At 47.4% G+C, this 23,755-nt stretch overlaps 1 protein-coding gene across 1 annotated transcript in view; it reads right to left on the bottom strand.

The window, feature by feature from the left end:
- Positions 1-1,966: 1,966 nt before the first annotated feature.
- LOC148143774 (uncharacterized) overlaps positions 1,967-23,755 on the bottom strand; it is a 167,576-nt gene continuing 145,787 nt past the window's right edge. The window contains exon 6 of the mRNA XM_087975265.1: positions 1,967-3,309. Within this exon, the coding sequence (XP_087831391.1) occupies positions 2,451-3,309 (859 nt within the window). The 3' untranslated portion in view covers positions 1,967-2,450. The remainder of the gene's footprint in view (positions 3,310-23,755) is intronic.

Consider the following 23,755-nt stretch of genomic DNA (forward strand, 5'->3'; position numbering starts at 1 on the left):
TGCATCCACATTGTTGGGATTGTATGACCCTCCCCATAAAGTATCCATTTTATCTACATCTATCCTGTCAAGCCCCTTTCAGAATTCTACTGGTTTCAGTAAACGTATGCAGCACAGAAACAGACACTTCGGTCCAATTCGTCCATGCCGACCAGGATTCCAAACTAAACCAGTCCCACTTACCTGCATTTGGCCCATATCCCTCTAAACCTTTCTATTCATGTACCCATCCAAATGCTGTTTAAACGTTGTAAATGTACCAGCAACTACCACATCGTCAGTAAGTTCATTCCACATACAAAGCCACCCTCTTTCAAAATGTTGCCCCTCCGGTTCCTTTTAAATCTCTCTCCTCACCTTAAGTAATATGCCCTCAAGTTTTGAGCTCCCCGATGCTAAGCTAGAGCCCTTTGCTATTCAGCTTACCTCCAGTCCTGGCAGCTTCCTGGTAAATCTTTACCGAACCCTCTGTGATAAGAATACTTCAGATTACAGGGCCATCAGAACTGTACTCAGTACTCTGAAAGTGGCCTCACCAACATCCTGTACAACCTCAACATGATGTCCCAACCCCTGTACTCAATGGTGTGAACAATGAATGCTATGCTGCTAAATGCCTTCTTAACTGCCCTGTCTACCAGTGATGCAACTTCTAACGAACTATGTACCTGAACACCACCACCCCATGTCTGTCTGTTCTATAACATGACCCAGGGCCCTACCATTATCAGTACAAGTCCTGCCCTTTCTTGTTTTAGCAAACTGCAACCCCTTGCTTGTATTAATACCTCTCTCACACATGCTCCCCCTCAGACACACACACACATATATACCCCCCAATACTCTCTCAGGCTTATACTCCATCACACTCACACTTTACCAAGCATGTACACACTCTCACGCACAAACTCACATGCACCCACACACAATTCTATGGGGTGAATTTGTATTGGCAGAATTATATTTGCAGATGTATTCAATTTTGCTAAAAAAGCACACAATTTCCAGGCAGTCAATCCATGTAATATTTTATGAATTTGGAAATAGAACCAGTCTGACTCACGATTGGAAAACTGTCAGACTCAATTCTCAGGAAGAAAGTGAGGACTGGAGATGCTGGAGATCAGAGCTGAAAAGGTGTTGCTGGAAAAGCGCAGCAGGTCAGGCAGCATCCAAAGAGCAGGAGAATCGACGTTTTGGGCATGAGCCCTTCTTCAGCCCTTTCCTGAAGAAGGGCTCATGCCCGAAATGTCAATTCTCCTGCTCCTTGGATGCTGCCTGACCTGTGTGCTTTTCCAGCAACACATTTTCAGACTCAATTCTCACACCTTTAAATGCATTGTCTGAGCTGAGATGTCATCTTTTTTATAAAACCTTAAGTCACATTCTTGAGATGACTTAAAAGATGTTCTGGCAGTTACACATTAATGAACCAATACCTGCACCCATTCTAAGAGATGAAAGACTTGACAGCAATCTAGGCTTGTTCAATATATTCCATCAGTTGCATGATACTAATCTTTTGATATACGTTCTGTGTCTTACAATGCTGCTCCACAGCTACCCGATGAAGGAGCAGCACTCAGAAAGCTAGTGCTTCCAAATAAACCTGTTGGACAACAACCTGGTATTGGGTGATTTCTTTTTAACTTTATCAACCCAGACTAATACCGACACCTCCACATCATTTCTAGTGAACACAGCCCAAACGTCCTGGTGCTGTCAGTAAACTTTACAATGCTGATGAAACAACACAGTACCTGAAAGATTTACAATTTCTCAAGATACTAGCTTCTCATTCACTGCTCCATCTGATACATGACATTGGAAACTCTGCAGGAGGCTGAAATGAAGGAGCAGCTTTAAACTAAAAATCTCTTGGAGCTCAAAGCTTTCAATAAGAGTCTGAGCCCGGCGGTAAGTTCAGGTAACCTTTATTGTGATTCAACTTAGTTACATCTTCAGATTCCCCCCTGCAAAAAGGCATAGACAAAGTAGCTGCTTTTTAAACAGCTCAAGATCAAAGCCCACACACACCCCACTGTCTTTACTATTGGGCAGCACCAGGTTGTAATTGGATCCTTGTTACAGCCGTAATCCGGAGGAAGTATTGCCTCACTCAGCAATTTCAACCCATACCCTGTATCCTGGTAAGTTTCTCCCTGCTCATTTGCCAGTGGGGAGAGGGCAGTGTAGAGTCAACCAGACTGCTGTGGGTCTGGAGTCATGTGTAGGCCAGACCGAGTGAAGGATGAAGATGGAACGACTGAATGAATACTCTCCCACAATGGCGGTTCCCTTTCCTAACAAGGGAGAGAGTGAATCAGCTGGGGGCTTTCTCCCCCGCACCACCCACTCCCTCTGCCATCTGTTGTGGTGGGATTCAAACCCGGGAGTCCCCGGAACCGGATTGATAGTCCAATCGATAATGGCACTTGACCGTCACTCCTTCAATCCCCCTGTGATGGCACATGAACTCGCTGGTGCTTCCGCAGGTGGGAGGAGCGGGCGAAGCCCTTCCCGCACTGAGAGCAGGTGAACGGCCTCTCCCCGGTGTGGATCCACTGGTGCCTCAGCAGGGTGAAAGATGTGCTGAAGGCCTTCCCACACTCGGGGCAGCTGAAGGGCCTCTCCCCCGTGTGGACCCGCTGGTGGGCCAACAGGGTGAAAGATGTGCTGAAGGCCTTCCCGCACTCGGGGCAGCTGAAGGGCCTCTCCCCCGTGTGGACCCGCTGGTGGGCCAACAGGGTGAAAGATGTGCTGAAGGCCTTCCCGCACTCGGGGCAGCTGAAGGTCCTCTCCCCCGTGTGGACCCGCTCGTGGCTCCGCAGGTGGGAGGAGCAGATGAAGCCCTTCCCGCACTGAGAGCAGGTGAATGGCCTCTCCCTCGTGTGGATGCGCTGGTGGATCAGCAGGGTGGAGGAAGTGCTGAAGGCCTTCCCGCACTCAGGGCAGGTGAACGGCCTCTCCCCCGTGTGGACCCGCCGGTGGGCCAACAGGGCAGAGAAAAACATGAAGGCCTTCCCACAATCTGGGCAGTTGAAGGGCCTTTCCCCCGTGTGGTCCCGCTGGTGGGCCAGCAGGTGGGAGTAATGTCTGAAGGCCTTCCCGCAGTCGGTGCAGGGGAATGGCCTCTCCCCGGTGTGACTGCGCCGATGAATCTCCAGGGCAGACGGGAAACGGAAGCCTTTCCCACAGTCACCACACTTCCACGGTTTCGCCACGGGGCGGGATTCCTCAGGTTTCTCCATGGATGAAGCTTCAGCCACACACAATCGAACTTCCAGCCCCTTCCTGTCGTGAATTCCTCTTTCCAGGTTGAATAGCTGCTACACGCTCCACGCAGTGCGCTGCAACAGTGGGGTCTCTCGTCCAGTCCCAGTGATGCTGAAAACATACTCACTCAGTCAGGAACCAAAAAGCTTTGATCCCTCTCAGAGAAATCAGTCGAAAATCGTTGCGGTCCTGGTGGACTGAGTGACTGTCAGACATTGACGGCGAAGTGAGGATCGCAAATGCTGGAGAGTCAGCCGAAAAATGTGGCACTGGAAAAGCACAGGGATGTCAGACAGCATCCGAGGAGCAGGAGGGTCAATGTTTTGGGCATAAGCCCTTCATCTGTTGATTGAGAAACTTCCGCCATCAGATCTTCAAATACGCTGTAAAAAGAGATTACAAAAGCCATCACTGTCAGTGCAGGGTAGAAATTCTGAACAAGCAATTCTACTTTCTGTGGAATATTCTTTTCTTTTATTATTCCACAAAATGGAAAGCACCATCCCACTCTCTCTCCCCCTCTGTTCTCACTCCGCTCTAACTAATTCCCCTGCAGGCGCTGATTCAGGATCTTACAGGGGCAGAAAAAGCAAAAACATCAAGACTGACATCACTCTGAATTTTGATACCACCACCTGAAAGTTAATATCTTTCACAACATTGGGATCCTGCTGAGGGTGAGCAGGTCTGATTTTGGGAAGCAAATACAATGTGTGTCAATTCAGGATGAACCTGCCACGCAGCTTCTTGAGGAACAACCAGACACAAAATGGTTAACATCCCTGGGAAGGTGAAGCGAAATGAGACATCAACGTCTTAACACTGACACCAGAGAGAAATTGAATATACTGACATGGCAAACATTAGTGGAAAGCCAGAGTCATAGAGGTATACAGTACAGAAACAGACCCTTCGATCCAACTCGTCTGTACCGACCAGATATCGTAAATCAATCTGGAACCGTTTGCTCACACGTGGCCCATAGCTGGGGTCATCCCCACCCCCCTGTCCTGAGACCTTGATGCCTCCAAGCTGACCTTCAAAGGTTTGGTTTTTCCCTTCATTCTTTCCCGGTTGTCTTTTGTAAGTTTTGAAAACTTTCCCAATCCTCTGAGTACAGGATTTGGGCAGTTGTGTTGTCGCAGTACAGGACATTGGTTAGGCCACATTTGGAACATTGCACACAATTCTGGTTTCCTTCCTATCAGTAAGATGTTGTGAAACTTGAAAGGGCTCAGAAACATTTACAAGGATATTGCCAGGGTTGGAGGATTTGAGCTAAAGGGAGGCTAGGGCTGTTTTCCCTGGAGCGTTGGAGGCTAAGGGGTGACCTTATAGAGGTTTATAAAATCATGAATGGCATGGATAGGATAAATAGGCAAAATCTTTTCCCTGCAGTGGGGGGAAGGGGAGGTCCAGAACAAGAGGGCATAGGTTTAAGGTGAGGGGGGGAAAGAAACAAAAGAGATCTGAGGGGCAACCTTTTCACACAGAGGGTAGTAAATGTATAGAATGAGCTGCAGGAGGAAGTGGTGGAGGCTGGTACAATTGCAACATTTAAAAGGCACCTGGATGGGTATATATGAATGGGAAGAGTTTGGAGGGATATGGGCTAGGTGCTGGCAGATGGGACTAGATTGCGATGGGATATCTGGTCGGCATGGACAAGTTGGACCGAAGGGTCTGTTTCCATGCTGTATATCTCTATGACTAGTTGGACTTAAGGGTCTGTTTCTGTACTGTATGACAACTGGCAGCGACTGATGCAGAAGGACGCTGAGGCTCCTTTGTCCATCCACACATCGTTCCTGATGAAGGCCTCGTACCCAAAAAGCCAACTGTCCTGCTCCTCAGATGCTGCCTAACCTACTGCTCTTTCTGTACCACACTTTTTGACCCTGATCTCCAGCATCTGCAGTTCTCACTTTCTCCACATCCAATTACATCTCCATTTAAACAATGCACTTCCTTTCTACTTTTTGTTTCCCACAGCAAAGGCTATAACTTCATATTGTGGTACTGCATTTGCCATGTGTTTGCCAGTTGTGGTCTTCTCTATATCGGGGAGAGCGAGCGCAAACTTGGGGAATGGTTCACTGAGCATCATATCTGGGTCCACAGAGCCGACCAGAGTTCCCAGTCACCACCCATTTCAATTCCCCTTCCCACCCCCTTTCTGACATTACCATCTTTGGCCTCCTCTATTGCCACAACGAATCAAACCGCAAACTGGAGGGACAACATCTTAATAGAGAAGGAAGTAAGCAATAAATAATAGACCCCTACAGAGTGCTGAGGAAAAAAGGGACCTTACTGTCCAAGTTCAGAGATCCCCAAAGGTATCAGTACAAGTAAAACGGGGAATGAGGAAGGCAGATGGATGGGTATGTGAATAGGTGGGGTTTAAAGGGATATGGGCCAAGTGCTGATAAATAAGATAGATTAATTTCAGATATCTAGTCAGCATGGACGAGATGGACTGTTTCTGTGCTGTACAGCTCTATGGCCATCCACTTCATTTTGAAATGTTTGCACTACCACTTGGAACATCCTGTTAGGGTTCAGAGAGTGCCAGGTCCTGACATCTCCTTCCTCATGTCTCCTATGTATTTTAAGTCAAAAATACCATTTGTATGTTCCTGGGTTAGTACTTTAAATACACAGACACATACAATATAATCAGAGTTTCTACTCGGTAGAGACAGTGATGATTTATTTCAACTTGCCAACAGGTATCAGAAGTGGAGGATCTGCAGACAGAAATCTTGGAAGAAATTCCATAACAAGATCTGACAGGGTCACTCAATATCATTGGGGGGTTGAATCTGGAAAGAGAAATCCATTCGACCTGCTTCAAAGAGGAACTACCAGTGAACTGAGCTTTAACTGGTTACACAGAATAAGTGTATGAGTCCCAGTGAACTGACAATGGGAAGGAGCTTTAACCAGTTACACAGACAGAGGGGCTGGGGCATTTATTTTACCCCTGGAGCATCAGAGCCTGAGGGGTGACCGTAGAGAGGTTTATAAAATCATGAGGGGCATAGATAGGGCAAATAGCCTAGGTCTTTTCCGCCCAGGGTGGGGGAGTCGAAAACTAGAAGGCATAGGTTTAAGGTGAGAAGGGAAAGATTTGAAAGGGACCTAAGGGACAACTTTTCATGCAGAGGGTTGTGCATGTATGGAATGAACTGCCAGAGGAAGTGGTGGAGGTGGGCACAATTGCAATGTTTAAGAGGCATTTGGTTGGGTATATGAATAGGAAGGGTTTGGAGGGATATGGCCTGGGTGCTGCCAGGGGGAATTAGATTGGATTGGAATATCTGGTCGGCATGGATGAGTTGGAGCGAAGAGTCTGTTTCTGTGCTGGTTATGCTAATCCCTGTGGCCTTATTCCAGATGCGATCCATATCTGCAGGCAAGACACGACTGACTCCAACTGAGAGTCGCTCTGGTCACCGCCTCCGTACCCCTTGGAACGATTCGGCTCCCTTCTCAGTCCACGTCCACCACATGACCGAAGCAACGATTGGTTGTGTTCTTGCTCTAATTAATGTTATGCGTGCCTTTCACTCCCAGGAGCGTGCGGCCTACAGCGATGTTCCCTCCCTTTCAGCCTTGTCACGGGTAGAGCCTGGTTTGTTGGTGCTCATCAAGAACTGGACTGGCAAAGGTCTCCAACCTCGTTGGGATGGCCCCTTCCAGGTTTTACTTCCCACCCCTACGGCGGTCCCAGTCGCTGGGCGCTCAGCTTGGGTGCAACTGCACCGTTGTAAATTGATTGACCGCACCAATCAAAAGTGGGGAAGAGGAGGAGAGAATCCTGGAATCCCAACAAAAGGAGTGGACCCTGTCCAGTTGGGTTTTTGAATTTTGCTGTTTTTCTCATGTTGATCTTATTACAGATACTTGAACTAAGAGGAGGGACATGTGGGGGATCGCTTATCTCCTCACCTTTCTGATCACATACAACATCCTGATGGGGAACGCCACTAAGTATGGATGCAACCAGGAATGATCAGAGATTATCCACCGCCCATGCTGAGGAGATGTCGTCCAGTGCACCGGACCAGACGCCTTTGACGTGTGGAATGTGATGAAGATTGATTATTGCAATGGACCCTTACATCAGAAAGACCAGATGGTCCATCTGGACAGTAGAAATCAGTGGGAGTTACCATGTCGTTACCATTTTTTTTAATTTTACCTGCAGACGCAAGCCTAGTGAGGATAAAAATGATCAACTCAGGAACACCATCACTTTTTGCAGGTCGGGCCAACTTGAGAAAAGGGAAGCCTGATAAGGGAAACTCCTCAATCCACAAACAACTTATTTATACAGGCGCACAGAACGCTATTCACCCCAGAGGCAGTAGTATGTTATTCCTCTCTATCAGAAGGTGACTTACTTGACCCATCCCCAGTCCCCGATTCCATTCTATTCATCAGACTTCCTCCTGCTGACCCTGTGAAGAGAAATATCACTTTCCAATAGCTCCGGTCTGTGTATACAAACAGCTGGTGTAACACTGGCTGGGGTACAGCAGGCCTTATGCTGCACATGGACCTGGAACGGAACCCTTCCCTTGCACATTTATAGGCCTTTTCTCTTTTCAGAATCTGATACTGTCACCAAGACCATGTACAATAGAGCTAAGGGAGAGCCCAATGGGAACAGCATTCTGAGGACCATTGTCTCCCATACAGTGCGAGTGCTCGAGTCACTTGGCCCATTTTTTTTTTTTACAGAGCTCAAGCAACCCCTCTTGCAAAACGTCAACCCTTTCCTCCTGTCAACCTGACCAGACCCACTGCTGTAACATTTCAGTAACCTATTTTGACAAACTCTCCGTAATATACACCAAACCAGACTATTATTTCTTCAGCTAAGGTAAAGCTACCAATTTCCTTGTCCTGGATGGCAAAGATGTCCCTCAGAAGGTCACTGTCGGAGCCGTTGTTCCCACAACAGTACCTTGTCCTGGCCAGTGGACAAGTCGATGGAACCTCCATCTGAGGAGGATGCAGCGGTTGGTCTCAGCCAACCTTGCTCCAACTGGAAGGATTCCAAAGAGTATGATCTCCAGGACAAACCAAGAGAGAGCTTTACAGGTCTGAGTTCTCAAAGGATTCCCTGGGCCACCTCAAATCTCCACTTTAACATGGGAGGTAGGACAAAATGGCTTCTGCTTGGCTAACTCGTTGGGACTGAGTCAGGCAGATACTCACGACTCAGAACAAACAAGATACCACAGACTGATATAAATCCAGTGAAAAAAACTGCAAATGTGAACCTAATCATCAATCGCAGAAGTAACGGTTTAATCCTAACCGCCAGACATGACAAATACGATTCCAAGAACAGGTTGTCTACAAGAAATTATGATAGATTAGATTATATTCCCGACAGTTTGGAAACAGGCCCTTCGGCCCAACCAGTCCACACTGACCCTCCAAAGAGTAACCCAGCCAGAACCATTTTCCCTCTGACTATTGCACCTAACACCATGGGCAATTTAGCATGGCCAATCCACCTGACCTGCACATCTTTGGACTCTGGGAGGAAACCGGATCACCCGGAGGAAACCCACGCAGACAGGGGGAGAATGTGCAAACTCCATACAGACGGTCACCCAAGGCTGGAATCGAACCTGGGACTGTGAGGCAGCAGTGCTAACCATTGAGCCACCGTGCCGCCCTAGGCTAAGTCAAAAATGCATGAGGACCTTGCGGGATCTGATTGGTTGTTACTATGTGACCATGCTCAATGTCTGACTCTAAACAATGTACATAAGTTCTATACAAACTCTGTAAAAGTTGGCGGATTCTTTTGGCACTCTAGGAGTACTCATCGGTGGCCCAGTGGTTCGCACTGCTGCCTCACAGCACCAGGTGTCCCAGGTTCGATTCCAGCCTCCGGGGGCTGGCTGTGTGGAGTTTGCACATTCTCCCCATGTCTGCATGGGTTTCCTCCAGGTGCTCTGGTTTCCTCCCACAATCCAAAGATGTACAGTTTGGTGAATTGGCCATGCTAAATTGCCCATAATGTTAGGTGCATTAATTATAGGGAGATGGGTCTGGGTGAGCTACTCTTCAGTGGACTGGTTGGGCCGATGGGCCTGTTTCCACACTGTTGGAATCTAATCCTTCTGGGCTGATCAGAGTCTACTGACCCGGCTGTATCAAAGAATAAACTATTGCTTGTATGATTGACAAAAGAGTCATTTCCAGGTGTGTTTATTGACCAATCCCAGAAATCCGAAGATCCGGGCAGCAGTCCAGATCATCAGAACGACCAGATAGGAAACGGTTAATGTCTCCAGAATGTGGGGAGCAAAATAAGACACCAAGGTGTTAACACCAACACCGGGGAGAAACTGAACATACAGACGTGACAAACATTTGTGGCAAGCCAGAATCACAGATGTACAGCACAGAAACAGTCCCTTCAGTCCATGCTGACCAGATATCCTAAATCAATCTAGCCCCATTTGCCAGCACTTGGCCCATGTCCCTCTAAATGTTTCCCAACATATACCCATCCAGATACCTTTTAAAGGTTGTAATTGTACCAGCAGTCACCACTTCCTCTGGCAGCTCATTCTTTACACACACCACCCTCTGTATCTGGGAGTTGCCCCTTAGGTTTCTTTTAAATCTCAGCCTCACCCTAAACCTATGAGCAATCCCAGATCAAAGATCTTGTCTATTTACCCTCGCCATGCCTCACATTATTTTATACAAGGTTGTAGGGTCTCCCCTGTGGGATATAGGTAAAGCAGTGTTACTTCTGCAACCATAATTGCTTCTGCAAGGTAAATGAACTAACGCCAGGGTATAATTGTTTCAGCCAAGAGTGGAGTTAACAAGAATGAAAGCTATGTGAAGGAAATATATAATTGCTTTTGTATTAGCTAAAATGTGCATACATGAAATGTGCCTGTAAACAATGGTGGATGTTACAGACAAACAGATAAAGGAGCTGTGAGGGGAGGGGGTGTAGGTTAAGCTAGATATGCTCGTACAGTTATAACCATCTGTTTCCTGCTTCTGCAAAAACAAAAAAAAAACACAATCAAGGAGGTCAGAAGGCTCAGTGTCGGCGAAAAATGGGAGGAAATGTTGCTTTCGCAAACAAGGAAGCAGCTGGCAGTGAAAGAGGATATACGCTAACACTTTGTTCACGCACAAGGCCGGATAAGGCAAGAAATAGACAAGAGTAATGGGCGCCACCGGGAAAGAATGGAGGGACAAACCGATCTTTTGCGGGTCAGCTTGGAACATCAGGACAGGGGGGAATGGGAATGAGGGAAAGAAGCTGAATGTGCTGGAGCAAGGCGGAAGAACAGAGGATGCAAAACCGGCTTGAAGCTGCAATGAGGAATATTGCATGTGCTGTACTTGTACCTGTTGCAGTTACTGGTGGGAATCGGGTGCATTTTAAACATCAAAACAGAAAAGATATCCAGCCCTCCCCCTTCCCAATCTCTATCCTTCAGCCCCTCCTCGCCTGGCTAACTAAGACACATACCTGAGTTTGCAGAGTCTGCGCCCTCCCTGCATTCACTCCAGTTGCTACAAGTGACCAATTTCCCCTCCTCCCATCTCTGTCTCCAACCCAGGATGAAGAGTCGTCCTGAGGGCGGGAGATTCACTTTGAAACTGACAGGGTCACTTCCGCGTTGTGACGTCATAAAGGACCGAGGGGCGGAACGAAACCAACAGCGGGACGCCGCACTGCGCATGCGCTGCCCCTGCCGCGGGCGGGGGGGAGAACACACTTTCCAAAAACCCCTCCCTTCAGAGAATCCCCACAGTGTGGAAGCAGGCCACTCGGCCTCACCGACCCTCCCAAGGGTCACCCACCCACACCTATTCCCCTGCCCCCATTGCTCTTCATTTCTCCCTGAGTCATGCACCTTACCTGCATATTATGCCTAATTTAGCATGGGTAAAAACAATGACTGCAGATGCTGGAAAGCAGATTTTGGATTAGTGGTGCTGGAAGAACACAGCAGTTCAGGCAGCATCCGAGGAGCAGCAAAATCGACGTTTCGGGCAAAAGCCCAACATCAGGAATAAAGCATAGCCAATCCACCCTAACCTGCACATCCCTGGGCATTATGGGTAATTTAGCATGGCCAATCCACCCTCACCTGCACATCCCTGGGCACTATGGGTAATTTAGCATGGCCAATCCACCCTAACCTGCACATCCCTGGGGACTATGGGTAATTTAGCATGGCCAATCCACCCTCACCTGTACATCCCTAGGCACCATGGGTAATTTAGCACGGCCAATCCACCCTAACCTGCACATTCCTGGGCACGATGGGTATTTCAGCATGGCCAATCCACCCTAACCTGCACATCCCTGGGCACTATGGGTAATTCAACATGGCAAATCCACTTTTGATTAGACTGGTGCTGGAAAAGCACAGCAGTTCAGGCAGCATCCGAGGAGCAGGAAAATCGACGTTTCGGGCAAAAGCCCTTTATCAGGAATAGAGCCTGCAGGGTGGAGAGATAAATGAGAGGAGGGTGGGGGTGAGGAGAAAGTAGCATAGAGTACAATAGGTGAATGGGGGTGGGGATGGAGGGGATAGGTCAGAGAGGAGGGTGGGGGAAGGTAGCAAAGAGTACAATGGGTGAATGGGGGTGGGAATGAAGGTGATAGGTCACACAGGAGGGTGGAGTGGCCTGTTCGGATCCGAACTCTGCTTGCTTAAAGGTGGTCCGGAGTCCGTGTAGGATGAGTTGGTTACGGAGGCGGCACTGAGGAAGCAAATGTGGCTGTGGTAGCGAGTCTGTTTCAGGACATGATTGAAGAGCTTCAGGGCAGAGGAAATGACCTGGGAGTTGCAGTGGGAGAGGGATTCCTTGAGATTCTTGTAGAGAGAGGAGGAAAACTTCTTCAAGGCAGGCATCCTTGCAAGAGGATTCACTGTAGGGTTAAAATCAACTAGGTAAAAACAAGGACTGCAGATACTAGAAACCAGATTCTAGAATCACATAACTCCAGGTTGTAGTCCAACAAGCTTCTTTGGAAGCAGTAACTTTTGGAGTGCTGCCTCTTCATCAGGTGGTTGTGGAGGATAAGATCCTCAGACACAATTTAGAGCAAAACATTCCAGTGTCCTGCCACTGAAATGGTATATTGAACAAACCAGGATTGTTAAGTCTTCCACCTTTTCAAATCGGTTGCAGGTCTCATTGCAATGTAAATCCCAGAATTTCTTGTTGTCACCTTCTCGAGATAACAAGGTTTTATAGCAAAAGCTCACATCTCAGCTCAGACAATGCATTAAAGATGTGAGGTCAGAGTCTGCCTGTATCCTAATCTTGAGTCAGACTGGTCCTGTTTCCAAAGTCGAATTTACAAACTATTACATGTATTGACTGCCTGCAGTTCCTTAAAAAAATGCACATAGAATGTATCTGCAAATATACATCTACCTCACCTCCCCCCCCCCCCCCCCCCCCCACACACACACACACATACGCACAAGTTTGTTGGGTGAATTCGTACTTGCAGAATTATGTCTTACTTTGCTCAAAAACTGCATGAATCCATGTAAGATTCTGTAAATCGGTTTAACCATTGTGGCACAGACAGTCTCACACAGGGGAACTCACACCTTCAGTACATTATCTGGGCTGACGCGACACCAATTGGTAAAGTTCACTTGAGGATTTAACTATTTTAAAAGGTTTTGTGATTTACATTTGAAAGAACTGAAACTATCATGGTCATTCGAAAAGATGAGAGACTTAACAAACAATCCGGGTCTTTTTCAATATATAGTTTCAGTTACATCACACTATAAACTGTTGCTATAAATTCTGTGTCTTACAATTTTATATTCCACAATCCCCTGATGAAGGAGCTGCACTCCGAAAGCTACTGCTTCCAATTAAACTTGTTGGACAGAATTTCTCAAGTAGGGCACCATTCGAGTCCTGGGAGACTGCTATTTCTTGTTTACTTCGTAATGAACAAACATTAAGCACGATCCCCTATTTATTTCTCATTTTGTCTCATTTTTCTTGTTTTATTCCCTGCGATGATGTGGGAGAATTGTTAGATTTGGGTCAGCCATTTTGTCACATATTAAAGCCTGGAAACCATTTTGAATCTCATCTTAGTGTCTGCTTGCTAAAGTTTGTGTTTCCCAGGCTCAGCGGAAATGGTTGGCCTTGCAGCTGTACTGCTTCCTGATAAACAAATTCTTTCCTGACATGGGGCTTTATGTCCATCCCCCACAGTTGGCGAGTCAGGCAGGAGATACCCGGGTCCTGCCAGGTCACCGGCTGATATCCTTTGAGAGATGAAATATAGAGGGTGGTTGCTGCTTTTGTTGGGTCCAAAATAAAGGGGAAAGCTGGCCAGGGACAAAAGTGCTGTTAGAAATGTTGATACAATTCTTCCTACTCAGCCACAAGATACTAGTGAGAGAACTCAACAAGGTCTGGACGTAATGTTGCTGAGAGCACTTGTGTTTACAAAGTTAGTAATAATGAATTTGCTTACCCCAGGATTACGAGAGGTGAAACCCTATTTGATAAGCCCTGGACCCACACTGAGGTCCGTGGCATGCTTCAGGATGCCACCAATCTGTTCGAGTGCCTAACATTAGTTTTAATTGGCGAGTAGAAATCTGAAGTATAATTGCTCGCTTCAGGACGTCCAGACTTGAATGAATTTGGCACACAGGACACATTGGACAACTATTAACTGAGACATGTAGAAAGTTGAAGAGTGTTACAGAGAGAGAGGCGCACAGGCAGAGGGGGGCATAAGCGGGCAGAGAGAGAGAGAGAGGTGCAGGCAGGCAGAGAGAGGTGCAGGCAGGCAGAGAGAGAGAGAGAGGTGCAGGCAGGCAGATAGAGAGAGGGCGGCGCAGGCAGGCAGAGAGAGAGAGAGAAAAAAGAGAGCCGCAGGCAGGCAGACATAGAGAGCTTTATTCCTGATGAAGGGCTTTTGCCCGAAACGTCGATTTTGCTGCTGCTCCTCGGATGCTGCCTGAACTGCTGTGCTCTTCCAGCATCATTGATCCAGAGAGAGTGTGTTTGTTAACCACCTCCTTGCCTGGTCGGCCTTTTTCCCTGTCTACAACTTGCTTTTATAGAATCACCTCGCGTACATTGTTATGAATATTGTCTAATATGAGTAGATGTATTTAGTAGATGAATCAAAACCATCCCAATGGCTGAAACAGCTGACACTCTAGTGTTGGTCAAGTGGGAAATATTTGCATCAGTTAACCAAAACTCTTCAGAGTTGACATTCATGGGTACGCCAAGCCTCAGCATTAGGACCGGGACATATTGGAGCTGAGATGGAAAGGCCCGTTCCTCGTCCTGCTGGGTTACCCGGTCAGCAGTCAGGGTCAAGGGGAGGCCGCATGGACACACACAACACAATGCAAACGAGCGCCACCTCCTGGAGGAACACCAGAAGACCCCGTCAGAGACACATCTTCAGCCTTCATCCGTGAATGGCTCAGCCTAATCATTCTGCCTTTCACTGCACTCTTTCTTATCTTTCTTTCACTAAATATGTTTGATTGGGCCGGATAACCTCTTGTAAACAGGAATTACAGTTTAATACTTTTTTTATGCACAGAAGGTCAACCACTCTAGCTGCTAGGTATGTGCCCATATCCCCATCCGTCCCGAACTCGTACCAAGCGAGCCCTTATGGAGTTTGAGTAACTTGCAGCTTTCTTTCCCCCTGCCTTTGGAACTGCTCGATTGGAAATTAAAGTCACCCTGCAGACAATCCTGTGCTCGGCTCAGTTCACTGTTGTGGCCCTCCCCTCCAGCGATCTCCCAGATACCGAGATTTTCCATTCCTGATAAAACCCCTGATGATGATTCCCAATCCCTGGAGCCTTCTGCCCCTGTCCTTACTGAACCCGAGGACTATCAGTCCGATCTCCAAGCACCGACCCCTGGATCTGGGTATAATCCCCCTTTTGCTGACACCCCCAATCTCCTCTTTTTAATAAAAAAGGAGGGATTGTGGGAGAATGTGATCAAAATTGACAAAACTGCATGGAAGCCATTTTGTCACAAAGCAATGTTTGCAGTAAAATGTAGCCTGTTCACATAATGCTGTCTGAGCCCTGGCTAAGGAATTCTGTTTTGATAGCCTGACCTTGCAGCTGCAGGCTGTCTCTGCTCCTCAGGCCATTAGACTGTGCTGCTTCAGAGAATGATGGATTGGTTCTCTCTGTCCCTTAGTGGTAATTCGAGCTGAGCTGAACCTGCAGTATAAGATAACATTCAGTTTTGTAGAAATTAAGAAACGTAGGTCTGGACAATGTATGTGAACCTTACGACTGCCCCTCAGTTGCATTATTATTGGAGAGTGGGGCTTGTGTTTTACCATAAAACTTGTAACATTCTATATTTTATTGGAATACGTCGGACTTTATTTTGAACTAAGAGGTATTCCCCAATGGCAACGAATAAAGCTAGTTAATTGCTCAAGGTCTCCTCTCCTGACTACCTTGCTTTAAACGATTTGGCACACGAGTTACTTTGTCCCAACAGTACTAATAGTTACATCGAATGTAGAGAGAATTCCTCAAGTCGGGCACTATCAGAATCCTGGGAGAGCCCTATTTCTGGTTTACTTCCTAATGAACAAACATTAAGCCTTTATTTATTTCTGATTTTGTTTCATTTTTCTTGTTTGATTCCCTGCTGTGACTACACTCTGCGTCTGGATGGTTGACAGGCTGAGATTGTGGGTTGGCTTTCGATTGACTGAATGTTTTATTGAAGAAGGGCTTATGCCCGAAACGTTGATTCTCCTGTTCCCTGGATGCTGCCTGACCTGCTGTGCTGTTCCAGCAACACATTTTCAGCTCTGAATGTTTTCTTGTTCTGGAAGCTGTAAAAGAGGCGTGAAAGCTTCAGCAGAAGTCCAGCAAAGCTGAGAACAGACCAACATCTTACTCAGTGGGAACAGGGAGATCAGAGGACAGAGAAATCAGGCCGTGAAACCCGAGCTGACACCAGACTACCGTGTGCTCAGTGCTTTGGTGAGCAGTGCCAACCCTCTGCCTTTACCTAGCTTCCCATCTGACTCCCCCCCTCAATATTCAGGATCCAATCCTTGCCATCCTGAAGCCATGTGTCTGTAAGGAGTCTCAGATCATAATTATTCATTTCAATGAGTGCAGTTAATTCATTCACTTTTGTTACAATGTGGCACATGTTCAGACTCACCATGTATCATTTCAGTTTTTGTGACATTAGTATCCAGTTTCGATTGCTGATACATTTCCTCTCCTTGTCCCTTTCTGTTGTTCTGATGTTCATTTTCCACATCACTACATTACTCACCGGCCTTGATTTGGATTGGCCATGCTAAATTGCCCATAGTGCCCAGGGATATGCAGGTTAAGTGGGTTAACCATGGGAAATGCAGGGTTATATTTCATAGTAATAGAAGCAGGAGTAGGCCATTTGGCCCTTCCAGCCTACATTAAGATCAGGGCTGATGCATCCATTGTCTAAGCTCCTCTTCCCTGCATTGTCCCAACTACCTTTAATTCCCTGACTTAACAGAGACACTGAGCCTTGCAGCTGTATTGCTACCTGATAAACAAATTCTTTCCTTGCGTGGGAATATCCTTCTCTTTGCAAGGACCTATTGTACACTTATCAGCTACTAACCAACACTATCCAGACACTGTGTCGCTGGGCAAAGTGACTTAGGTTGCTCAAATTCCTGCAATTAACAGTTTGTTAATTGTTAAATGATTGTAACCTATATACAACTCTCTGTTACTCGTCAGAGTGACTTGTGAGCTCCCAAATAGACAGTCAATAACCCAAGGCTTGTGTGTCATGATTACTTATCTAATAATTATTGGTCTACTACGAGTAAGTCACCCACAGCATCATCCACTTCCATCCCCAACATGGATCAAGACGCCATCCTTTTTTGCCAGACAAGTAAATGTGTCAAGCTCAGGAAACAAAGCCTGTCAAACATTAATAGACACAGATCGAAACCAACCTTTTCCAGAGTCTGTCCCTTCAACTTGATTGACTTTCTTTTTCCCTCAGCTCCTACAAACCAACAGCTGAACCCAAGGATGAGAAAAGAAATGGGAAAGAGGGCGAGAAAAGAGAGTGCGGTACTCCCAGATATAAAACAGAGGAAGGAAGTTCCAGTCTGGGCTGAAGCTCAATCTTCATTCAGAGAGAGAGGAGCAACAACAACTTCAGAAGCTCATGGTCGAACTTCCGCATTCAAACAATGGCGGGGGGGGACTCTGATTGGCAGGAGGACCAGGCCCCTTCTGGTCCTCCAGGATTTCCAAAAGATTGGTCTCCCCTTCATCTGAACGACGAGGGGCGGGGCCCCATTCCAAGCTCACACATGCGCACTATGAACACTGCTCACGGCCCATAGAGTGGTGTCTGGATCGCATAGGATTGTGGGTACTGCAACAGCCATTAAAGAGATGAAATCAAGAGTCCCATATGCCTTCTTAACCGTCCTTTTTTATGTGTTAATGACGAACACGGCAAGAGCTAATCTTTAATCGATTTTCGATTGATACACTGAGTGAAACACTACAGGTGTTTAACTCTCTATTTCCAGTTCAGTGTCAGTATAACACTCTTATCTGTCCTCAAATAAGGACCGAATCAAAGCCCGACGTCTGTTCCACCTAAAGGTTGTTTTTTTTAGTTTGCAGTTTCCAATCCTCCGTTTCAATCATTTATTAAAAGTTACTCGTGGTACATGAGCATTGCTGGCTGGCCAGCATTTAGTTCCCCTTGAGAAGGTGATGGTGAACTGCCTTCTTCAACTGCTGTGGTCCACACGCTGTACGGTGACCTATAATGTCCTTTCGGAGGGTATTCCAGGATTTAGACCCAGCAACACTGAAGGAACAGCAATATATTTCCAAGTCAAGATGGTGAGTGGCTTGGAGGGGTACTTGCAAGAGTTGTGTTCCCAAGTATCTGTTGCCCTGGTCGTTCTAGAGGAAGTGGTTGTTGGTTTGGAAGGTATTTTCTAAGGATCTTTGGTGAATTTCTGTGTTGTGTCTTGTAGATCGTACACACTCCTGCTTCTGAACAGTGGGGCAGAGGGAGTGGATGTATGTGGAGATGGTGCCAATCAAGCAGGCGACTTTGTCCTGGATGGTATCAAGCTTTTTGAATGTTGTTGAAGCTGCACCCATCCAAGCTGGTGGGAGAGTATTCCATTACACTGCAGACTTGTGATTTGTAGAAGATGGGCAAGGTTTGGGGAGTCACAGTATGCCTGACCTGTTGCCTGCTCTTGTTGCCATTGTGTCTGTGATTAGTCTAGTTGAGTTTCTGGTCAATGGTAAACCCCAAGGATGTTGATAGTGGGGTGTTTAGTGACAGTAACACTGTTGAATATCACGGGGCAGTTGTCAGATTCTCTCTTTTGGGGATGAGTCATTGTTTGGCATTGGCATGGCATACATGTTACTTGCCACTCCTGAGCCCATTGGATATTGTTAAGATCTTGTTGCATTTCAAACTGAACTGCTTCAGTTTGTGAGGAGTTGTGAATCGTGCTGAACATTGTGCAATTATTGGCGAATATCTCCACCTCTGACCTTATGATGGAGGACGGTCATTGATGAAGATGGTTGAGCCGAAGAAGACACTACCCTATGAATTCCTGCAGAGACGTTCTGGAACTGAGATGACTGACCTCCAACAACCAAAACCATCTCTCTATGTACCAGGTATCCCTGAACAATTCAGATACACAACAATATTTCAAAACTAATTGAAGGAATACAGATGCAACACCCCTCTTCTGGGAGTCTCCAGTGCAAGTTTTTCTGTTCGGGAAACAATCTGATAAGTGTTGACTGTCATCAACCTTTTTGATCTTGGCCACACACAGCGCCCCCTGTCCATTAGCCCCCGCCATAAACAGCACCCCCGTTCTTTCCTCCCACCACCCAGAGTTCCCCCTGTCCATTCCCACCACCAGCCACAGCGCCCCTTGTCCATTCTCTCTCCATCCCCAGGTTCTTGCCCATTCTCCCTCTATACTCCAAACACCCTGTCCATTCTCTCTCACGCAACCCTCTGTACCCCTATCGTTTCATTCCTCAGCCCCTGTCCAGTCCATCTCTCCACCTTCTACACCCATCTGTTCTCTCTCATCCCACCCTCTGACCCATGTCCATTCTTCCAGCCCCCACCATCCATTCTCTCTCTCTCGCTCCCCCCACCATCTGCCACCCTACCCATTCTCTCTCCCCTGAAATACACCAGGCTCGGAGTCAGAATTGGGGTTCAATGACAGAGTTTATTGCACAAGGAAAGACCGGGGCTCCGGGGAGAGAAAGACTTTTTTTAAATTTAAAAATATACTTTATTCATAGAAATAAATCTTTGGTACTTGTACAATTTGTCATGTCGTTCATAGATATATACATTGCATGTCTTCACATTACAAAGAACAGATTGAATTAATCGAATTTACAGTTATCCTATTTACAGTTCCCTTTATTAACCATCCAGTCTCTTAGTATTTAGCTGTGGCTTCAGCAGAACCCACCTATTGAGTGGGTGCCCTGTTAAGAACAGAATTTTTTTTATTTCAAAAATATACTTTGTTCATAAAATACTTTGGTGATCTGTACAACTGGACATGCCATATATATGTAAACATTCCATTTGTTTGCATTCCGAAAACAGAGTAATCATTCCTATTTACAGGTCTGTACGATTACATTTTTAGCTGAGGTATCAGCAGAGTCCAAATGACTGTGTGGGCCTCCTGTTCTTCTTTAGGCAGGCAGGTGTTACACGGTGGTCTTTCCCCACCGCGCCTTGGCAGCAGCGCCTTGGCAGCCAGTCTGCAACACTCAGTCGGGGTCAACTCCTTCAGCTGGAAGATCAGGTTTCGGACCGCCCAGAGAGCGTCCTTCACCGAGTTGATGATCCTCCAGGCACAGTTGATGTTCGTCTCGGTGTGTGTCCCTGGGAACAGGCCGTAGAGCACGGAATCCCGCGTCACAGTGCTGCTTGGGACGAACCTCGACAAACACCACTGCATTCCTCTCCAGACTTCTTCTGCGTAGGCACATTCCAGAAGGAGGTGTGTGACAGTCTCGTCCCCCCCCCCCCCCCCCCCACCCCGCAGCCGCTTCGAGGGCAGCGTGTGGTGCAGCTGAGAGTCTGGGCGTGCATAAAGGATCTCTCAGGCAGAGCCCTTCTCACCACCAGCCAAGCCATGTCTTGGTGCTTGTTGGAAAGTTCTGGCGATGAGGCATTCTGCCAAATGGCTTTGACAGTCTGCTCAGGGAACCGCTCGATAGAATTCGCCCTCTCCTTTTCCCAAAGGGTTTCAAGGACACTACGTGCTGACCACTTCCTGATGGACTTGTGGTCAAAGGTGTTTTTCTTCACAAACTTCTCCACGAAGGACAGGTGATACGGAACGGTCCAACTACTCGGAGCTTTGTGTGTGCCGCCCAGCACCGCTCAGTGCTGGGCGGCACGGTGGCACAGTGGTTAGCACTGCTGCCTCACAGCGTCAGAGACCCGGGTTCAATTCCCGCCTCAGACGACTGACTGTGTGGAGTTTGCACGTTCTCCCCGTGTCTGCGTGGGTTTCCTCCGGGTGCTCCGGTTTCCTCCCACAGTCCAAAAGATGTGTAGGTTAGGTGAATTGGCCATGCTAAATTGCCCGTAGTGTTAGGTAAGGGGTAAATGTAAGGGTATGGGTGGGTTGCGCTTCGGCGGGGCGGTGTGGACTTGTTGGGCCGAAGGGCCTGTTTCCACACTGTAAGTAATCTAATCTAATCTAATCTAATCTAATCTATTGTCCATTTCAATGTCTGCGTGGAAATCCATTGTTGAAGTAATGGGCGCTAATTGCTCTTCCTGAGAAGGGGGATTCCTGCAGCCCTGGCTATTAGCATTTGATATTGAGTCTGTATCAAGCTGTTAGCACTCCTATAAGAGGTGTTGGCCGGACCCAGACACTTCGGCGGGCAGTGTTCATTACTCGTGTGTATTATCTCCCCCACCCGCCTTAAACTAATCACCTGGGTTGTGAGTCCATTGTGCTGGTATTCTGGTGGCCCCAGGCAGTGTCTGTATAAACTCTGCTGTTTCTCTCCATATTGTGATCCGGCGGCCATCTTGTGTGTCAGTGTGCCTAGTATCACCCTGCTCAGTGATCATCTTGTGTATCCGTGTGCCTAGTGTCTCCCTGCCCTGTGCCATCTCCCACTTCTCCGTCACGCCCACTCTCTCTCCCCCGCCCAATTTCTCTATCAACCCCACTCATTCTCTCTCTCTGTACCCCCTAGTCTCTCTCTACCCCCACCCTTTGCCCCCCTGTCCATTTTCTCTCTCTCTGTCCCCCATCCATTCGGTCTCTTTTCTCCCCAGCCCCCACCACACCCGTCCTTTCTCGAGCCTCGAACCATCTTTGACCACTGTATCAAACCCTTCAAAGGACAGAGAGAGAGAGAGAGAGAGAGATAATGGATAGTAATGACTCTACCTGGGAGTCGGGAGGGGTGAGAAATGGCTGATCCTCAAAATTGAGAATACCTAAAATGATATATTCAGAAACATCATTAAAGTCAGAAAGCACGTTCAAGTTTTTTAAAAGAGCTGCTGAAATCTTTCTGAAACTTTCACTGAAATAAGCGCAGTCAGGCCACTGCTCAGGAGAGGAAAAAAGAATCTTTCCTGAAGAAGGGCTTATGCCCGAAACGTCGATTCTCCTGTTCCCTGGATGCTGCCTGACCTGCTGCGCTTTTCCAGCAACACATTTTCAGCTCTGATCTCCAGCATCTGCAGACCTCACTTTCTCCACTGCTCAGGACAGGCTGGAAGGGGTGAATGGGCGAAGGTGAGCACTGCGGATGCTGGAGATTAGAGTCAAGATTAGAGTGGTGCTGGAAAAGCACAGCCGGTCAGGCAGCATTTGAGGTCTTTGCCTGAAACGTTGATGTTCCTGCTCCTTGGATGCTGCCTGACCTGCTGTGCATTTCCAGCACCACTCTGATCTTGACTGTAAGGGGTGAATGGCCTAGTCCTAGTCTTGTGAAGTTGGTTCCAACTATCTAGAAATAGCGTCACAGAGCACAGAAACATACCCTTCAGTCTATGCTTACCAGATATCCTAAATTAATCTAGTGACCCATTTGCCAGTATTTAACCCCTTCTCCCTCTGAATCTGTCCTATTCATATCCCCATCCAGATGCATTTTAAATATTATCATTGTACTAGCCTCCACCACTTCATCTGGCTGACACGCACCAGCGTCTGTGCAAAAAGGTTGCCCCTCAGAAATCTTCCCCCTCTCACCCTAAACCCATGGCCTCCACTTCTGGACTCGGGGTAAACCTGGGGAAAAGACATACCAAAGTTGAGCAGCCAGACAGAATGCAAAAGTAATACAATGTCGAATCACAGGGAAAAACAAATTGTGGCTCTACCCCTTTTTTCCTCTGGCATTTGGACTCTTAACATCTGACAGAAACACCAGCATTGAAAAGTGTAGTGCTGGAAAAACACAGCAGGCCAGGCAGCATCCGAGGAGCAGGAGAATCGACGTTTCGGGCATAAGCCCTTCTTCAGGAATCTTATGCCCGAAACGTCGATTCTCCTGCTCCTCGGATGCTGCCTGGCCTGCTGTCTTTTTCCAGCACCACACTTTTCAACTCTGGTCTCCAGCATCTGCAGTCCTCACGTTCTCCAAGAAACACCAGCATCCCCAGTGAACATACTGTGCATGTTATCCGGTGTCAGCAACGCAGTGCACATGCCCACCGGTGTCAGCAAAACTCTGGACATGCTCATTGCTCTCCGCAAAAAAAAAAGGCACGCGACCTTCTTTTGATGGCCCAATAGGGAACCGTGGAGGACCGGAACGAAATTGGCCCTCCTGCTGATCAGAGCCACCCCATTGTCTGGATGCGGAAGTTGGACCATGAGTTTCTGAAGCTGCTACTCTTGCTCCTCTCTTTCTGAATCAACATTGAGCTTCACCCAGACTGCAAACTCCTTCCTCTGTCTGAGATTTGTGAGTACGGCACATTTTTTTCTCGCCTCCTTTTCCATTTCTATTTCTTTCCGGAGTCCAATTGTTGACTTACAGCAACTGAAAGGAAAGGGGGTGAACCCAGGGAGGGAACAGACTCTGGAAACGTGGTCCAGGTCTGTGTCTCAATTGGCAAAATAGACAGGCAGGAGGCTGGAAGGACACAGCAAACCAGGCGGCATCAGGAATTGAAGAAGTCGATGTTTCGGGTGTAACCCTTCTTCAGGACTGGGGATAGGGCTGGGGCTAAAGTGGGGATAGGTGAAGATAGGGAGAGGGTACGGCCTGATTAGTCAGTGGGTGGAAGAAATCAGGTTGGTGGCAGGAAGGAGTGGTGGTGAGGGGCACGGGGCTGAGAAGGGAGTCGGGGGATGGAAAGTGAGGTTATT

The sequence above is a fragment of the Chiloscyllium plagiosum genome, unplaced genomic scaffold (assembly GCF_037043375.1).
Source record: "Chiloscyllium plagiosum isolate Xiang-an unplaced genomic scaffold, Cpla_swu_hap1 HiC_scaffold_27, whole genome shotgun sequence".
NCBI classification, from domain to species: domain Eukaryota; kingdom Metazoa; phylum Chordata; class Chondrichthyes; order Orectolobiformes; family Hemiscylliidae; genus Chiloscyllium; species Chiloscyllium plagiosum.